The following is a 19159-nucleotide window of genomic DNA, read 5'->3' on the forward strand; positions in this document are numbered from 1 at the left end:
CCCGCCTACTCTGCCCTGAGCCCCGCCTACTCTGCCCTGAGGCCCGCCTACACCACCCTGAGCCCCGCGTACTCTGCCCTGAGCCCCGCCTACTCCGCCCTGAGCCCCGCCCACACGGTCGAGCCCCGCCTACACAGCCCTGAGCCCTGCCTAATCTGCCCTGAGCCCCGCCTACTCCGCCCTGAGCCCCGCCTACTCCGCCCTGAGCCCCGCCTACTTCGCCCTGAGCCCCGCCTACATGGCCATGAGCCCCGCCTGCACGGCCCTGAGCCCAACCTACATCATCCTGAACCCCGCCTACATCACCCTGAGCCCTGCCTACACCGCCCTGAGCCCCGCCTACACCACCCTGAGCCCCGCCTACACCACCCTGTGCCCCGCCTACTCTGCCCTGAGCCCCACCTACTCCGCCCTGAGCCCCGCCTACTCTGCACTGAGCATCGCCTACTCCGCACTGAGCCCCTCCTACACTGCCCTGAGCCCGGCCTACTCTGCCCTGAGCCCCGCCTACTCTGCCCTGAGCCCCACCTACTCTGCCCTGAGCCCCACCTACTCTGCACTGAGTCACGCCTACTCTGCCCTGAGCCCTGCCTACACCACCTTGAGCCCCGCCTACATGGCCCTGAGCCCCTACACCACCCTGAGCCCTGCCTACACCACCGAGTCCTGCTTACACCACCCTGAGTGCCGCCTACTCCACCCTGAGCCCCGCCTACACCACCCTGAGCGCTGCCTACTCCGCCCTGAGCCCCGCCTACACCACCGAGACCCGCCTATACCACCCTGAGCCCAGCCTACACCACCCTGAGCCCCTCCTACACTGCCCTGAGCCCCGCCTACTCTGCCCTGAGCCCCGCCTACTCCGCCCTGAGCCCCGCCCACACGGCTGAGCCCCGCCTACACCACCCTGAGCCCCGCCTACTCCACCTTGAGCCCCGCCTACACCATCCTGAGCCACGCCTACACCACCCTGAGACCCGCCTATACCACCCTGAGCCCAGCCTACACCACCCTGAGCCCCTCCTACACCGCCCTGAGCCCCGCCTACACCACCCTGAGCCCCGCCTACTCTGCCCTGAGCCCCGCCTACTCCGCCCTGAGCCCCGCCCACACGGTCGAGCCCCACCTACACAGCCCTGAGCCCTGCCTATTCTGCCCTGAGCCCCGCCTACACCAGCCTGAGCCCCGCCTACTCCGCCCTGAGCCCCGCCTACATGGCCATGAGCCCCGCCTACATGGCCATGAGCCCCGCCTACACGGCCCTGAGCCCCACCTACATCATCCTGAACCCCGCCTACATCACCCTGAGCCCTGCCTACACCGCCCTGAGCCCCGCCTACGCCACCCCGAGCCCCGCCTACTCTGCCCTGAGCCCCGCCTACTCTGCCCTGAGCCCCGCCTTCACCACCCTGAGCCCCGCCTACGCCACCCTGAGTCAGGAATAGCGAGTAACCCAACACCAGCCGTGCGGTGAATGGCACTCTGACTCGCTGTTTTGTGAAGTGCCAGGCCAATGCAGGTGAGAGACTCTAAAAACAATCCTAATTGAATAAGCAGTCTCAACACAAAGGCTTTGATTCATGAATGAGACAACTGCAGCTCACCTGCTTAGACCAAAGTCCGATACTTTCACAGTCCCCGCCTCATCAACCAAGCAGTTCCTGGCAGCCTAACGTAAGAAAACAGAGAAGAGGATGCGTCAAAACCTGAGCTGTGTTTCCTGGTAAAACCTGTTCCTGCTGCTGATCACTGCCTGGGCAACACACACTTCCTAACATCCACATTGTCACCTGGGTACGGTGGTGTAGTGGATATGTTATTGGACTAGTAATCCAATGGCCTGGACTAGTAATCCAGAGGCCTGGGCTAGTAATCCAGAGGCCTGGACTAGTAATCCAGAGGCCTGGGCTAGTAATCCAGAGGCCTAGATTACTAATCCAAAGGCTTGGACATAGAAAGTTACAGCACGGAAGGAGGCCATTTCGGCCCACTGTGTCCGCGCCGGCTAACAAAGAGCTATCCAGCCTAATCCCACTTCCCAGCTCTTGGTCCGTAGCCCTGCAGGTTACCGCATCCCAAATGCACATCCAAGTACTTTTTAAATGTGGTTAGGGTTTCTGCCTCTACCACCCTTTCAGGCAGTGAGTTCCAGACCACCCCACAACCCTCTGGGTGAAGAAATTTCCCCTCAAATCCCCTCTAAACCTTCCCCCAATTACTTTAAATCTGTGCCCCCTGGGTTTTGACTCCACTGCTAAGGGAAATAGGTCCTTTCTATCAACTTTATCGAGGCCCCTCATAATTTTATACACCTCAATAAGGTCTCCCCTCAGCCTCCTCTGTTCCAAGGAAAACAAACCCAGCCTATCCAGTCTTTTCTCATAGCTAAGATTCTCTACTCCCTGCAACATCCTTGTAAATCTCCTCTGTACCCTCTCTCGTGCAATCACATATTTCCTATAATGTGGTGACCAGAACTGCATGCAGTACTCTAGCTGAGGCCTAACTAGTGTTTTATACAGTTGAAGCATAACCCCCCTGCTCTTGTATTCTATGCCACGGCTAATAAAGGCAAGAATTCCATATGTCTTCTTAACCACCTTATCTATCTGGCCTGCTACCTTCAGGGATCTGTGGACAGGCACTCCAAGGTCCCTTTGTTCCTTTACACTACTCAGTGTTCTACCATTTAATGTATTCCCTTTCCCTGTTAGCCCTCCCCAAATGCATTACCTCACACTTCTCCGGATTAAATTCCATTTGCCACTGTTCTGCTCAGCTGACCAATTTATTGATACCTTCCTGCAGTCTACAGCTTCCTTCTTAAGTATCAACCACACAGCCAATTTTAGTATCATGTGCAAACTTTTTAATCATACCCCTTATATTCAAGTCTAGATCATTGATATATATACCACAAAAAGCAAGGGACCTAGTACTGAACCCTGCGGAACCCCACTGGAAACAGCCTTCCAGTCACAAAAACACCCACCAACCATTACCCTCTGCTTCCTGTCTCTGAGCCAGTTTTGAATCCAACTTGACACTTTGCCCTGGATCCCATGGGCTTTTAACTTCGTGACCAGTCTGCCATGTGAAACCTTATCAAAAGCCTTGCTAAAGTCCATATACACTACATCAAATGCACTACCCTCATCTATCCTCCTTGTTACCTCCTCAAAAAATTCAATCAAGTTTGTCAAACATGACCTTCCCTTAACAAATCCGTGCTGACTATCCTTGATTAATCTGTGTCTTTCTAAATGAAGATTTATCCTGTCCGTCAGAATTCTTTCCAATAAGTTTCCCACCACCGAGGTTAGGCTGACTGGTCTGTAATTATTCGGTCTATCCTTTTCTCCCTTTTTAAACAAGGGTACCACATTAGCAGTCTTCCAGTCCTCCGGCACCACACCTGAAGCTAGAAAGGATTGGAAAATGATGGTCAGGGCCTCTGCTACTTCCTATTTTGCTTCGCTTAACAGCCTGGGATACATTTCATCCAGGCCTGGGGATTTATCCACTTTTAAAGCTGCTAAACCTTTTAATACTGTGACAGAATAAGCCATATTTCAAGAAATACACCATAATATGAACAGATTTCTGACATTATTAATACATGATATACTGGGTTTAAAAATCTAAAGCCTCGGAGACACAGGCTGTAAACAGAAAACAGACTTCTGAGATAAAGATCAGTTGACAACAAAGTTGTAAACACCGCAAGCTTTGAAATGGGAATTGGTTAAACATACTGAAACAAAGGCCCTATTGAAATAGCAGTTTGGTGCTTCCAAAATGTCTGCGGTTTGGAACCAACACAATGAATGACCCAAGTAAAGTGTTAGAAACTGACACTTCGAACTGGAACAGAATATTAAAAAACCATATGCCTTTGTAAAAGTAGCATCAAATAAGACAGGAAACACGATTAAATATGCAACCAATTGAGATAGCTAGAAATGCAGAAGTCTGAGAGTGGGCAGTTGAGATGACAGTAAGAATAGAAAGCATTCAACAGAGAGAAGGAATAAGATAATTAGCTTACATCGGCAGGAAACTTCTAAACCACTAAAAAAGAGTATAAAAGATAGAACTTTTCAGATGAAAAGGTAGAAGTCGCTGAACGGGCAAGCGTTTCTCAACTTCACAGGCACGCTCTGTAAGTTTACAACTATGAGTCTCGGGTAATCAAGGTATTTGATTTTGGTGGATGTTTTGAATTTAGAAATAAGTGAGAAATGTAGAAATGTAACGAAGTAAAGATTTGAAAATAAGGATCTCTGAGAAATAAGAAATGTAAGCTATTTGTATTTTGAATTGTTAATGCTGCGACTGACTCAACAGCTGTTAAATGTATGTCGGCTCTTAAATAAATCTGTATATTTTTAGAATTGTCTCACAGAGTATTTCTCTATAAAGTCGCGAACCCAATTTCTGTAAACTCTTTTGTAAGGAGTTGCAGAATTCTGGGGATATTCCAGACCCTCATAATATCCGGAAGGTTACAGTCTAGTTAAACTTATTAAAAGTGCTATCCGGAGGATGGTAACTTCTTCAGTCATTCCTTTCCTTTAGGGAGAGATAGCCTAAACCTTTAGACCCATTTAAGTGTCTTATAGAATTCAGCTATCTCTAACTTTAGTTGAAGGTGAACGTCTGGGGAATACACCTGATCTGGGGTAGCCCGAAAAAGGCGGAATTGGCCAATTTTCTTTTAGAAAATTTAAAAGATTGCTTTATTAGGGGAAATAATCCTATCCCTGTACCTCCACAAAATAAAGTGATAATTTTTGAAGCAGAAAGCTTTGATGCCGAAGGAGCCGTTAGAAGTCATGGCACAATTAATGCTGATCACCAGAACCAGGGGATATAGAATATCCTGTGGGATAATCAAATGAATACTCCAAATCCAATAAATTCCTTAATGATAAGGTGCACACCTGCACAATTGGGAGACCTAATGAACGGTGCCCAACAAGGTGGTGGCAACATGGCCGAATAGCAGGACCCGGAGCAGCCTATGCTCCTGGGGGCCATGGATTCCAGTTAAGGTGGCAAACTCATGATGAAATAAATTACAACAATCTTTGAGAAAACTACAGACAGCTTAGAATCCATTATAATCAATGCCGACAGGCACTAGCTCACTCTTATCTAAATGCTGGAGGTGCAATGATTAATGGTCCAGTAAACCAACCCCAGCAACCACAAATTGCACCCTAGGTCAAGTAAACCTGAGCTCTATCTACACAATGTGTAGTAGACCAGGAAACACCAGCCAGGGAACACCAGCCAGGAAAAAACCTGCTGCATTCTAACTAACCTTGATAAATTGGAAACCTGTTGCCAAGATTGGAATGCTCACCACCTGAGACAACTAATGACGATTAAAAAAGAGACATCCCAACAATCCTCAGCTGGGATGGGGATAGTAGTAGGGACCTTTTGAGATTCCTATTCTTTTTATCCAGAAGAATTACTGTTTATACCCCTTGGCCATAAGACAGCGTAATATGCTGAAGCCACAGCTTTACGGTATGTTTTAGAGAAAGCAGACCTTATTAAACCCACACAGTGGGAAGATATTCTCCGTTCAAGAATGGAGAAAAAGAATAGTCAGGTGATTCATGTAAACGGGCATACCACTGGACCAGTACACTCAAAAGGAAACAGCCTTACAGATGAACAAGCGAAATGTTCGGTCTGCATGACACCCCCTCAAGAGGGGCCTGCCAATGTTATTGTAATCACTAGGGCAGAATGGGCAGCTAATCAGGATGAGGAACTGATTCAGCTATTAGACCCAATAACAGAGAATCCACCAGATTGTCCACCAAAGTACTTTTACTCGGAAACCCCTATGGGTATTGTACTAGTTAATTTGCCCAAGGGAAACCGAGAAGTACCCCCGAGCCACAAACGACAACAGCTTGTAAAAGAAGCTCACAAGGGCATAAGTCAATCACATTGTAGTGCCAGAATAACATTCTGTAAATTGACCCTCTTATATTGGTGGCCAGGCATGCTTAAAGCCTGTAAAACATGCGTGGCAAATTATGAGGCATGATATTTGACCAATAAGTCATCACTAAATTAAGCCAACACCATTGGCTCCTGTGAAAGCTGATGAGCAAATGGGAAAATTCTTTATTGACTTTATTGGACCACTTCCCCCATCTTTGGGATATAGACATTGATGCACTATCAATTGCTACAAAAGACTGGAAAGTTGAGAAAGTAACAGACAGGCTTTTATTACCAAAGAACAGAGCATGCCTCTTGTGGTTGCCTGGTATCCAAAAGGGCCGGGGGCTGCCGAGCAGCCACCTTTATATCCAGCCATGAGGGTGGAGCCAGGGGCGGAGTCAGCTGAGGCATGCACAGACAAGTACAACAATATGCAAGAGTGAACAACAGTACTAACAGTGAACAACAGTACTAACAACAGTGGTGAACAACAATACTAACAACAGTGGTTTACCACATTCACCCCTTGTTTAGAATTGAGTCTGGCGGGGTGAAGTGCACTAAAAATTCGTGTACTGAAGTCTATCAGGAGGCCTTGTAAGCCGTCCTGAGTGTCGCAGCAGCGGCGGTGATGGTGCAGCATCCAACGTTGAACCCGGTGTCTCGTTCAGAGGAGGTGTAGCAGGTGGCGGACCCTGGGGCTGCTGCATGCCGTCTACAGGGGTCAGAGCGCGGGTAATGGGAGGTAGCGATGGTGGTCTCTCAGAGGCACCCGAAGGTGCGAGGTCTCGTGCGGGGACTGTGTCCTGGGGGTAGGCAGGAGTAGCGGTGGGTGGCGAACAGGGTGTTTCAGGAGCACCCGCAGGTGCGAGGTCTCGAATGGAGACTGTGTCCTCCCGCCCGTCCGGGTACACCACGTAAGCATACTGCGGGTTGGCGCGGAGGAGGCTCACCCTCTCGACCAGGGGGTCCGCCTTATGGGTCCTCACGTGCTTCCACAGTAGGACGGGTCCTGGAGAAGTCAGCCATGTTGGTAGCGAAATCCCCGACGTGGACTTCCTGGGGAAGGAGAACATTCTCTCGTGAGGAGTGGCATTGGTGGGTGTACAGAGCAGCGACCGAATGGAATGGAGCACCGCAGGGAGGACCTCCTGCCAGCGGGAGGTCGGAAGGCCCTTAGATTTTAAGTTTAAAAGGACTGCCTTCCAGACTGTCGCATTCTCCCTTTCCACCTGGCCGTTACCCCGGGGGTTGTAGCTGGTGGTCCTGCTTGTAGCAATGCCTCTCGCGAGCAGGTACTGCCGAAGTTCGTCGCTCATAAAAGATGAGCCCCTGTCGCTATGGATATAGCTAGGGAAACCGAACAATGCGAAGAGGTCATTCAGACATTTAATGACCGTGGTACTGGTCATGTCCGAGCAAGGGATGGCAAACGGGAAACGGGAGTACTCATCAATTATATTGAGGAAGTACACATTGCGGTCAGAGGAGGGGAGGGGCCCTTTAAAATCGATGCTCAGCCGCTCGAAGGGGCGCGTGGCTTTGATCAGGCTCGCTCTGTCTGGCCTATAAAAATGCGGCTTGCACTCGGCACAGATCTGGCAGTTCCTGGTCATGGTCCTGACCTCCTCGATGGAGTAGGGCAGGTTACGGGATTTGATAAAATGGAAGAACCTGGTGACCCCCGGGTGGCAGAGGTCATTGTGGAGGGTCTGTAATCTATCAACCTGCGCGTTGGCGCACGTACCACGTGATAGGGCATCTGGGGGCTCATTGAGTTTCCCGGGCCGGTACAAGATATCGTAATTGTAGGTGGAGAGTTCGATTCTCCACCTTAATATCTTGTCGTTCTTGATTTTGCCCCGCTGCTTATTATGAAACATAAAAGCTACTGAACGCTGGTCAGTGAGCAGGGTAAATCGTTTTCCGGCCAGGTAATGCCACCAATGTCGCACGGCTTCCACAATGGCCTGGGCCTCCTTTTCGACAGAGGAGTGTCGAATCTCGGGGCCCTGGAGGGTCCTTGAGAAAAAGGCCACGGGTCTCCCCGCCTGGTTAAGGGTTGCAGCTAGGGCAAAGTCGGATGCGTCGCTCTCCACTTGAAAAGGGAGGGACTCATCCACAGCGTGCATTGTGGCCTTCGCAATATCGCTTTTTATGAGAGTGAAGGCTGCACAGGCCTCTGCTGTCAGGGGGAAGGAGGCGGACTTGATGAGGGGTCGGGCTTTATCCGCATAGTTGGGCACCCACTGAGCATAGTAAGAGAAAAACCCCAGGCATCTCTTCAGTGCTTTCTGGCAGTGGGGGAGGGGGAGCTCCATAAGAGGGCGCATTCTATCGGGGTCTGGGCCGATGACCCCGTTCTCCACTACGCAGCCAAGAATAGCAAGGCGCTTAGTACGAAACATACATTTGTCTTTGTTGTATGTGAGATTCAGCCGCTGGGCCGTCCGGAGGAATTTCCCTAGATTAACGTCGTGGTCCTGCTGGTCGTGGCCGCAGATGGTGACGTTGTCTAGATATGGGAAAGTGGCCTGGAGCGCGTTCTGGTCAACCATCCGGTCCATCTCCCGTTGGAAGACAGAAACTCCGTTGGTGACGCCGAAGGGAACTCTGAGAAAGTGATAGAGCCGACCGTCAGCTTCAAAAGCTGTGTACTGGCGGTCCTCAGCCCTGATGGGGAGCTGGTGGTATGCCGACTTCAGATCAATCGTCGAGAACACCCGGTATTGTGCTATCTGATTGACCATGTCAGATATGCGGGGGAGTGGGTATGCATCCAACTGGGTGTAGCGATTGATCGTCTGGCTGTAGTTAAAAACTAAGCGCTGTTTTCCGCCCGTCTTCACCACCACCACTTGTGCTCGCCATGGGCTATTGCTGCTCTCGATAATCCCTTCCTTCAGGAGTCTCGCCACCTCGGATTTAATGAAACCCCTATCCCCGGCACTGTAACGCCTACTTTTGGTAGCGATGGGCTTACAGTCGCGGGTGAGGTTAGCGAACAAGGAGGGGGGGGGACTTTAAGGGTGGAGAGGCTGCAAATGGCGCGCGGCGGGCGATTTAAAAACTGCTGGCTGCAGACCGTGAGAGGGGGGAGGGGTCCACCGTACGCTGAAGTGACACTCTTAAGGTGGCACTGAAAATCCAACCCCAGTAGGACGGCAGCGCAGAGATCGGGCAGGACCAGAAGTTTAAAATTTTTGTATTCAGTACCCCGCACTGAAAGAGTCACCATACAGTAGCCACCGACTTCCGCTGACTGGGCTTTGGAAGCCATAGAGATGCGATGACGCGTCGGCAGGACCGGGAGAGAGTAACTGCGCACCGTGTCGGGGTGTATAAAACTCTCCGTGCTCCCGCTGTCAAAAAGGCAGGTAGTGGCGCGGACGTTTACCGTAATGTTCATCATGGACCTGGATAGTTGATGCGGGAGAGATTGATCCAGCGTCACGGAAGCCAGCGTATGTTCAAGCGCGTCGATGCGGTCGTCCGATGAGGCGGTGGTGGAGTCCGGGTCCCCCGTAAACGAAGTCGGAGGCGTCCAAGATGGCAGACAAAATGGCGGCGCCCACGGTCCCGATCCCCACGCGGCTGGGGGAGCCCAAGATGGCGGGCAAGATGGCTGTGCCCACGGTTCGCACGTGGCGCTGCTGGCGTTAGCGGTCTTCCCTTTGCAGGCGCTAACGTAGTGACCTTTCTTCCCGCAGCCGGAGCAGGTAGCATTCTTCGCGGGGCAGCGTGCTCTAGGGTGTTTAGTTTGGCCACAAAAATAGCATTTTTGTGCCTTGGACATCGCTGCAGCAGTCGGAGGTGGCGGTCCCATGGCCCAAGATTGCGGCGTCCACGGCGCGGGGCGATTAGGGGAGAAAGCGTCCATATTTCTGTGGGCCGAGTCGAGCGAGAGCGCGAGGGACACTGCCTTTGTCAGGTCTATTTCACCCTTCTCCAGCAGCCTCTGCCGGGAGTAGTCGGACCTTAGACCCGCAACGAAAGCGTCTCGTATCAGTCCCTCCGCATGTGCCGCGGCCGATACTTCCTTGCAGTCGCAGCCGCGTCCGAGTACCCGCAGTGCCCGTAGGAAGGCCTCCACCGATTCCTCGGGCTGCTGTCTGCGAGATCTTAAAAGGTGCCTGGCATAGACCGTGTTAACCGGGCGTGCATACTGCCCTTTCAGTAGGTCGATAGCCGCCGCGTAGGTCGTCGCATCTTGGATTAAAGTATAGACTTGGTGGCTCACCTTCGAGGCCAGGATTTTCAGTTTATTTTCATCAAGAGTCACGGTCGAGGCTTCCAGATACGCCTCAAAGCAACGCAGCCATTGTGCGAATTTAGTCGATGAACCCGCTTCTTGGGGGTCTAGGTCCAGGCATGTTGGTCTGAGGGCTCGCAGCAGCGCCTGCTGCTCAGCGTTTTGCGCCATCGGTTGTTCAGCATTTGCAGCCAACATTTAACTTTGGTAATAAAATTGATGCACTATCAATTGCTACAAAAGACTGGAAAGTTGAGAAAGTAACAGACAGGCTTTTATTACCAAAGAACAGAGCATGCCTCTTGTGGTTGCCTGGTATCCAAAAGGGCCGGGGGCTGCCGAGCAGCCACCTTTATATCCAGCCATGAGGGTGGAGCCAGGGGCGGAGTCAGCTGAGGCATGCACAGACAAGTACAACAATATGCAAGAGTGAACAACAGTACTAACAGTGAACAACAGTACTAACAACAGTGGTGAACAACAATACTAACAACAGTGGTTTACCACATTCACCCCTTGTTTAGAATTGAGTCTGGCGGGGTGAAGTGCACTAAAAATTCGTGTACTGAAGTCTATCAGGAGGCCTTGTAAGCCGTCCTGAGTGTCGCAGCAGCGGCGGTGATGGTGCAGCATCCAACGTTGAACCCGGTGTCTCGTTCAGAGGAGGTGTAGCAGGTGGCGGACCCTGGGGCTGCTGCATGCCGTCTACAGGGGTCAGAGCGCGGGTAATGGGAGGTAGCGATGGTGGTCTCTCAGAGGCACCCGAAGGTGCGAGGTCTCGTGCGGGGACTGTGTCCTGGGGGTAGGCAGGAGTAGCGGTGGGTGGCGAACAGGGTGTTTCAGGAGCACCCGCAGGTGCGAGGTCTCGAATGGAGACTGTGTCCTCCCGCCCGTCCGGGTACACCACGTAAGCATACTGCGGGTTGGCGCGGAGGAGGCTCACCCTCTCGACCAGGGGGTCCGCCTTATGGGTCCTCACGTGCTTCCACAGTAGGACGGGTCCTGGAGAAGTCAGCCATGTTGGTAGCGAAATCCCCGACGTGGACTTCCTGGGGAAGGAGAACATTCTCTCGTGAGGAGTGGCATTGGTGGGTGTACAGAGCAGCGACCGAATGGAATGGAGCACCGCAGGGAGGACCTCCTGCCAGCGGGAGGTCGGAAGGCCCTTAGATTTTAAGTTTAAAAGGACTGCCTTCCAGACTGTCGCATTCTCCCTTTCCACCTGGCCGTTACCCCGGGGGTTGTAGCTGGTGGTCCTGCTTGTAGCAATGCCTCTCGCGAGCAGGTACTGCCGAAGTTCGTCGCTCATAAAAGATGAGCCCCTGTCGCTATGGATATAGCTAGGGAAACCGAACAATGCGAAGAGGTCATTCAGACATTTAATGACCGTGGTACTGGTCATGTCCGAGCAAGGGATGGCAAACGGGAAACGGGAGTACTCATCAATTATATTGAGGAAGTACACATTGCGGTCAGAGGAGGGGAGGGGCCCTTTAAAATCGATGCTCAGCCGCTCGAAGGGGCGCGTGGCTTTGATCAGGCTCGCTCTGTCTGGCCTATAAAAATGCGGCTTGCACTCGGCACAGATCTGGCAGTTCCTGGTCATGGTCCTGACCTCCTCGATGGAGTAGGGCAGGTTACGGGATTTGATAAAATGGAAGAACCTGGTGACCCCCGGGTGGCAGAGGTCATTGTGGAGGGTCTGTAATCTATCAACCTGCGCGTTGGCGCACGTACCACGTGATAGGGCATCTGGGGGCTCATTGAGTTTCCCGGGCCGGTACAAGATATCGTAATTGTAGGTGGAGAGTTCGATTCTCCACCTTAATATCTTGTCGTTCTTGATTTTGCCCCGCTGCTTATTATGAAACATAAAAGCTACTGAACGCTGGTCAGTGAGCAGGGTAAATCGTTTTCCGGCCAGGTAATGCCACCAATGTCGCACGGCTTCCACAATGGCCTGGGCCTCCTTTTCGACAGAGGAGTGTCGAATCTCGGGGCCCTGGAGGGTCCTTGAGAAAAAGGCCACGGGTCTCCCCGCCTGGTTAAGGGTTGCAGCTAGGGCAAAGTCGGATGCGTCGCTCTCCACTTGAAAAGGGAGGGACTCATCCACAGCGTGCATTGTGGCCTTCGCAATATCGCTTTTTATGAGAGTGAAGGCTGCACAGGCCTCTGCTGTCAGGGGGAAGGAGGCGGACTTGATGAGGGGTCGGGCTTTATCCGCATAGTTGGGCACCCACTGAGCATAGTAAGAGAAAAACCCCAGGCATCTCTTCAGTGCTTTCTGGCAGTGGGGGAGGGGGAGCTCCATAAGAGGGCGCATTCTATCGGGGTCTGGGCCGATGACCCCGTTCTCCACTACGCAGCCAAGAATAGCAAGGCGCTTAGTACGAAACATACATTTGTCTTTGTTGTATGTGAGATTCAGCCGCTGGGCCGTCCGGAGGAATTTCCCTAGATTAACGTCGTGGTCCTGCTGGTCGTGGCCGCAGATGGTGACGTTGTCTAGATATGGGAAAATGGCCTGGAGCGCGTTCTGGTCAACCATCCGGTCCATCTCCCGTTGGAAGACAGAAACTCCGTTGGTGACGCCGAAGGGAACTCTGAGAAAGTGATAGAGCCGACCGTCAGCTTCAAAAGCTGTGTACTGGCGGTCCTCAGCCCTGATGGGGAGCTGGTGGTATGCCGACTTCAGATCAATCGTCGAGAACACCCGGTATTGTGCTATCTGATTGACCATGTCAGATATGCGGGGGAGTGGGTATGCATCCAACTGGGTGTAGCGATTGATCGTCTGGCTGTAGTTAAAAACTAAGCGCTGTTTTCCGCCCGTCTTCACCACCACCACTTGTGCTCGCCATGGGCTATTGCTGCTCTCGATAATCCCTTCCTTCAGGAGTCTCGCCACCTCGGATTTAATGAAACCCCTATCCCCGGCACTGTAACGCCTACTTTTGGTAGCGATGGGCTTACAGTCGCGGGTGAGGTTAGCGAACAAGGAGGGGGGGGGACTTTAAGGGTGGAGAGGCTGCAAATGGCGCGCGGCGGGCGATTTAAAAACTGCTGGCTGCAGACCGTGAGAGGGGGGAGGGGTCCACCGTACGCTGAAGTGACACTCTTAAGGTGGCACTGAAAATCCAACCCCAGTAGGACGGCAGCGCAGAGATCGGGCAGGACCAGAAGTTTAAAATTTTTGTATTCAGTACCCCGCACTGAAAGAGTCACCATACAGTAGCCACCGACTTCCGCTGACTGGGCTTTGGAAGCCATAGAGATGCGATGACGCGTCGGCAGGACCGGGAGAGAGTAACTGCGCACCGTGTCGGGGTGTATAAAACTCTCCGTGCTCCCGCTGTCAAAAAGGCAGGTAGTGGCGCGGACGTTTACCGTAATGTTCATCATGGACCTGGATAGTTGATGCGGGAGAGATTGATCCAGCGTCACGGAAGCCAGCGTATGTTCAAGCGCGTCGATGCGGTCGTCCGATGAGGCGGTGGTGGAGTCCGGGTCCCCCGTAAACGAAGTCGGAGGCGTCCAAGATGGCAGACAAAATGGCGGCGCCCACGGTCCCGATCCCCACGCGGCTGGGGGAGCCCAAGATGGCGGGCAAGATGGCTGTGCCCACGGTTCGCACGTGGCGCTGCTGGCGTTAGCGGTCTTCCCTTTGCAGGCGCTAACGTAGTGACCTTTCTTCCCGCAGCCGGAGCAGGTAGCATTCTTCGCGGGGCAGCGTGCTCTAGGGTGTTTAGTTTGGCCACAAAAATAGCATTTTTGTGCCTTGGACATCGCTGCAGCAGTCGGAGGTGGCGGTCCCATGGCCCAAGATTGCGGCGTCCACGGCGCGGGGCGATTAGGGGAGAAAGCGTCCATATTTCTGTGGGCCGAGTCGAGCGAGAGCGCGAGGGACACTGCCTTTGTCAGGTCTATTTCACCCTTCTCCAGCAGCCTCTGCCGGGAGTAGTCGGACCTTAGACCCGCAACGAAAGCGTCTCGTATCAGTCCCTCCGCATGTGCCGCGGCCGATACTTCCTTGCAGTCGCAGCCGCGTCCGAGTACCCGCAGTGCCCGTAGGAAGGCCTCCACCGATTCCTCGGGCTGCTGTCTGCGAGATCTTAAAAGGTGCCTGGCATAGACCGTGTTAACCGGGCGTGCATACTGCCCTTTCAGTAGGTCGATAGCCGCCGCGTAGGTCGTCGCATCTTGGATTAAAGTATAGACTTGGTGGCTCACCTTCGAGGCCAGGATTTTCAGTTTATTTTCATCAAGAGTCACGGTCGAGGCTTCCAGATACGCCTCAAAGCAACGCAGCCATTGTGCGAATTTAGTCGATGAACCCGCTTCTTGGGGGTCTAGGTCCAGGCATGTTGGTCTGAGGGCTCGCAGCAGCGCCTGCTGCTCAGCGTTTTGCGCCATCGGTTGTTCAGCATTTGCAGCCAACATTTAACTTTGGTAATAAAATTGATGCACTATCAATTGCTACAAAAGACTGGAAAGTTGAGAAAGTAACAGACAGGCTTTTATTACCAAAGAACAGAGCATGCCTCTTGTGGTTGCCTGGTATCCAAAAGGGCCGGGGGCTGCCGAGCAGCCACCTTTATATCCAGCCATGAGGGTGGAGCCAGGGGCGGAGTCAGCTGAGGCATGCACAGACAAGTACAACAATATGCAAGAGTGAACAACAGTACTAACAGTGAACAACAGTACTAACAACAGTGGTGAACAACAATACTAACAACAGTGGTTTACCACAGACATGTTCTCATTTGTGTGGATGGATGCACTTCCTTCTGCTGGCTGGTCCCCACAAAAACTGTTTTGGAAAACGCACTTGCCAGGGCTATTTCTGATATAATTACTGTAGCTGGTGCACCCAAAATCTTACACTCCGATTAAGGCGGAGCCTTTGTCTCCAAGGTCTTCAAAAACTATTGCGAACAAAGGGGGATTGGGTTAACGCACAGCACGCCACGTCATCCGCAATCAGCGGGGCTGGTGGAACATAAAAATCGGGAAGTAACAAAATTATTGGTCAAACTGTTGAGAATCAGGGGGAGTAAGTGGACCGGCATCATTCTGGAAGTACAGCTATCACTCAATAATGTGCCCACATTTGCATCAGGGACAGTGTCCCCTAAAAAACTCCACATTATCTGATATATATGGGGTTGAGATGCATACACCGCTTACCCATAGTTCTTTTATTGCCTCTACACACTCTGAGTCCTTGACCTGACAGCGACAGTTAGATTTTTAAAAAGTATTAACAAAGGAGATTCATCGAATTGATCAGAGGATAAGGGAAGCAAATAGGCAGAAAAAATTGACAAATAAAGTATGGCAACCCATAGTAGGAGAATGGGTACAGGAAAAGAAGTTTGAGCAGAAACCTGGTTTAGGACTGAAGTGGAAAAAACCTGTTCAAATACATTCTGTTATTAATGAAAGAACAGTTCAAATACATCTTAACCAGCCGAATGGCAAGCATATTTTTAAAACTGTCTCTATAGGCAATATCAAAAGATGTCCTGTGGGATACCGAAAAGGAGGAACAATATAAGGTGCAGTCGTATCCTGTCTTTCAAGAACCAGGGGGAGAAATTTGGCTGGTTGCACCACCCATTAGCGCCTTAAGAGGGCGCTAAGTGGGTCGCAAGCCAACTGGCACCCGGGCACGGCACTGCACACGCCTCCCGCTAAATTCCGCGGGACGTTAGTGGTGGTGCTAACCGTTAGCCCTGCGCCGCTGCCGATGATGTCATCAGTGTGCGCAGCGCCCCGCTGATGCCCCGGCCGCGATATTCGGCAGTGCCCCCTGATTTACCGCCGGACACTATGTCCGACGGGTTCAGGGGGCCTACCTGCGGCCGGGGAGGAGTAAATTAAAGGCGAGGTGCGGGGCGGCCATTTTTGTTGTTGGCCGCCTGCCAGCACCTGCCTGCACTCCCGTCCCCGGCCTCCTGAACCCCCCGCCCCCCCGCGGAGTGCCAGCTGCGCTCCAAGAGCCCGGCACTTCTCTTCGGTGCCGGGCTCTTTTGCCTGCACTCCCGATCCTCGGGGGCCCAGCTGGGCCCCAGATCGCGCTGCACAAGGCCCCTCCCCTTTAAGAAGGGGAGGAAGGCCTGCAATACCGCAGCGTGACGTGCCGCAGCGTGTGGTGCTGCGGCACGTTGCGCCACGATATTCACTCGCAGCGCCCCAAGAGGGATGCGGGGCACCTCCAGTAGCGCTGCGCTTCCCTTTGGGGGCGCAACCACTCAATTTCCGGTGCGGGGGCGCGAATATTTCCGGGGCGCTACTTTTAGCGCCCTGGCGAGGCTGGCGCCCCAAACGGGGCTATAATCAATTTCTCCCCCCCCCCCCCCCCAAGCTTGGAGTACGACCCAGGAAATGGATGCGATCGAATTACTGACGACGGGAAGTCAGACGGTGTCACCGGCTCTTCTACACGTTGCTTGGCAACGCATCAGAAATTGGACTTGCGAAAAGCAACAACTGAAACAAGGAAAGATTAACAAATTACTTCAGCGAAGGAGGAAGACACGGCGGATAAAGAAGGAATCAACTGAGTGCCTGGTAAGGCCTTAACGAAAACACGCATCTGTACACACGCCAGATCGAAGGAACAGCGTGTCAAGCTTCAACTAGTTTCAACTGACGTTTTCTTGGCTCGTATGAATAACTCACCTCTACGGAACGTACATCTGCTGATTGGACATTCTAAGGACATTGTTGTTTCGCTAATTGCATGACTATGTACTTATCATCCTTTTAAATTGTGTATAATTTAAAATAAGACAAAACATTGTCCTAGGATGACTTAAAATGAATTTTCATGTAGCACATGATTGTGCATCTCATGAAATTAATATGCTATTGTAACCTCATGAGGATCATTGACCAAACTCTGCCCTGATGTTATGAGCTCATCTTTTGGTCAAGAAGGGGGTGTGACAGAATAAGCCATATTTCAAGGGATACACCATAATATGAACAGATTTCTGACATTATTAATACATGATATACTGGGTTTAAAAATCTAAAGCCTCGGAGTCACAGGCTGCAAACAGAAAACAGACTTCTGAGATAAAGATCAGTTGATAACAAAGTTTTAAACACCACAAGCTTTGAAATGGGTTTTGGTTAAACATACTAATACAAAGGCCCTATTGAAATAGCAGTTTGGCGCTTCCAAAAGGTCTGCGGTTTGGAACCAACACAATGAATGACCCAAGTAAAGTGTTAGAAACTGACACTTCGAACAGGAACAGAATATTAAAAAAACCATGTGCCTTTGTAAAAGTAACATCAAATAAGACAGGAAACACGATTAAATATGCAACCAATTGAGATAGCTAGAAATGCATGAAACACTCTGGTTAAAGTGGTTTTAATTTACATATAGTAAATATGATACTTGCAGAACAATTTGAAGATATGACTTCAATAGATGCACCAAGCAATTACATTGTTTTTGTATTGAACTTGGAACACCACGGAGTCAGAACGTCTGCTAAAACCAGTTAAGCCAATATTAAGAATTGAATGAAAGAATTTTGTAAAAATGGCATCAAACAGAAACCATTGCTGCCATATTGTTTTTATGATAACTATTGAACACCTACAGGTAGAGACAGAAGTCTGAGAGTGGGCAGCTGAGATGACAGTAAGAATAGAAAGCATTCAACAGAGAGAATGAATAAGACAATTAGCTTACACCAGCAGGAAACTTCAAAGAATAAACCACTAAAAATGAGTATAAAAGATAGAGCTTTTCAGATGAAAAGATAGAAGTCACTGAATGGGCAAGCGTTTCTCAACTTCACAGGCACGCTCTGTAAGTTTACAACTATGAGTCTCGGGTAATCAAGGTATTTGATTTTGGTGGATGTTCTGGATTTAGAAATAAGTAAGAAATGTAGAAATGTAACGAAGTAAAGATTTGAAAATAAGAATCTCTGAGAAATAAGAAATGTAAGCTATTTGTATTTTGAATTGTTACTGTTGCGACTGACTCAACAGCTGTTAAATGTATGTCGGCTCTTAAATAAATCTATATGTTTTTAGAATTGTCTCATAAAGTATTTCTGTATAAACTCACGAACCCAATTTCTGTAAAATCTTTTGTAAGGAGTTGCAGAATTCTGGGGGGTATTCCAGACCCTCATAATATCCAGAAAGTTACAGTCTAGTTAAACTTATTAAAAGTGCTATCCGGAGGACGGTAATATCTTCAGTCATTCCTTTCCTTTAGGGAGAGATAGCCTAAACCTTTAGACCCATTTAAGTGTCTTATAGAATTCGGCTATCTCTAACTTTAGTTGAAGGTGAACATCTGGGGAATACGCTTGATCTGAGGTAGCCCGAAAAGGGCTAGGACGTGTAATTATCCCTTCAATACTTCCACTCTCACTATGTTTATTTCATCTAATATTTCACACTCCTCCTCCCTGATAGCAATGTCTGCTTCGCCCCTCTCCTTTGTGAAAACAGATGCAAAGTATTCATTAAGAACCCTACCGACATCTCCCGCCTCCACACACAGACCCTCATGATCTCTAATAGGCCCTACCCTTTCTTTAGTTATCCTCTTACACTTAATATATTTATAAAACATCTTTGGGTTTTCCTTGAGATTTTACTTGCCAAGAATTTTTCATGCTCTCTCTTTGCTTTCCTAGTATCCTTTTTAATTGCACCCCTGTACTTTCTGTACTCCTCTAAAGATTCTGCAGTATTTAGCCCTCGGTATCTGTCATACGGACTAGTAATCCAGAGAATTGTATTAGTAATCCAAAGGCCTGGACTAGTAATCCAAAGGCCTGGACTAGTAATCCAGAGGCCTGGGCTAGTAATCCAAAGGCCTGGACTAGTAATCCAGAGGCCTGGGCTAGTAATCAAGAGGACTGGACTAGTAATGCAGAGGCCTGGGCTAGTAAT

At 50.7% G+C, this 19159-nt stretch overlaps 1 protein-coding gene across 1 annotated transcript in view; it reads right to left on the reverse strand.

Annotated features, from left to right (window-relative positions):
- The window catches only part of btk (Bruton agammaglobulinemia tyrosine kinase), a 407843-nt gene that overhangs the window by 88814 nt on the left and 299870 nt on the right, over window positions 1-19159 (reverse strand). The window contains exon 14 of the mRNA XM_085987158.1: window positions 1605-1669. Coding sequence (XP_085843284.1) covers window positions 1605-1669 — 65 coding nt within the window. The remainder of the gene's footprint in view (window positions 1-1604; window positions 1670-19159) is intronic.

This window comes from Somniosus microcephalus, chromosome 1, assembly GCF_052327205.1.
Source record: "Somniosus microcephalus isolate GS21.2 chromosome 1, FLI_Smic_1.0, whole genome shotgun sequence".
NCBI lineage: Eukaryota > Metazoa > Chordata > Chondrichthyes > Squaliformes > Somniosidae > Somniosus > Somniosus microcephalus.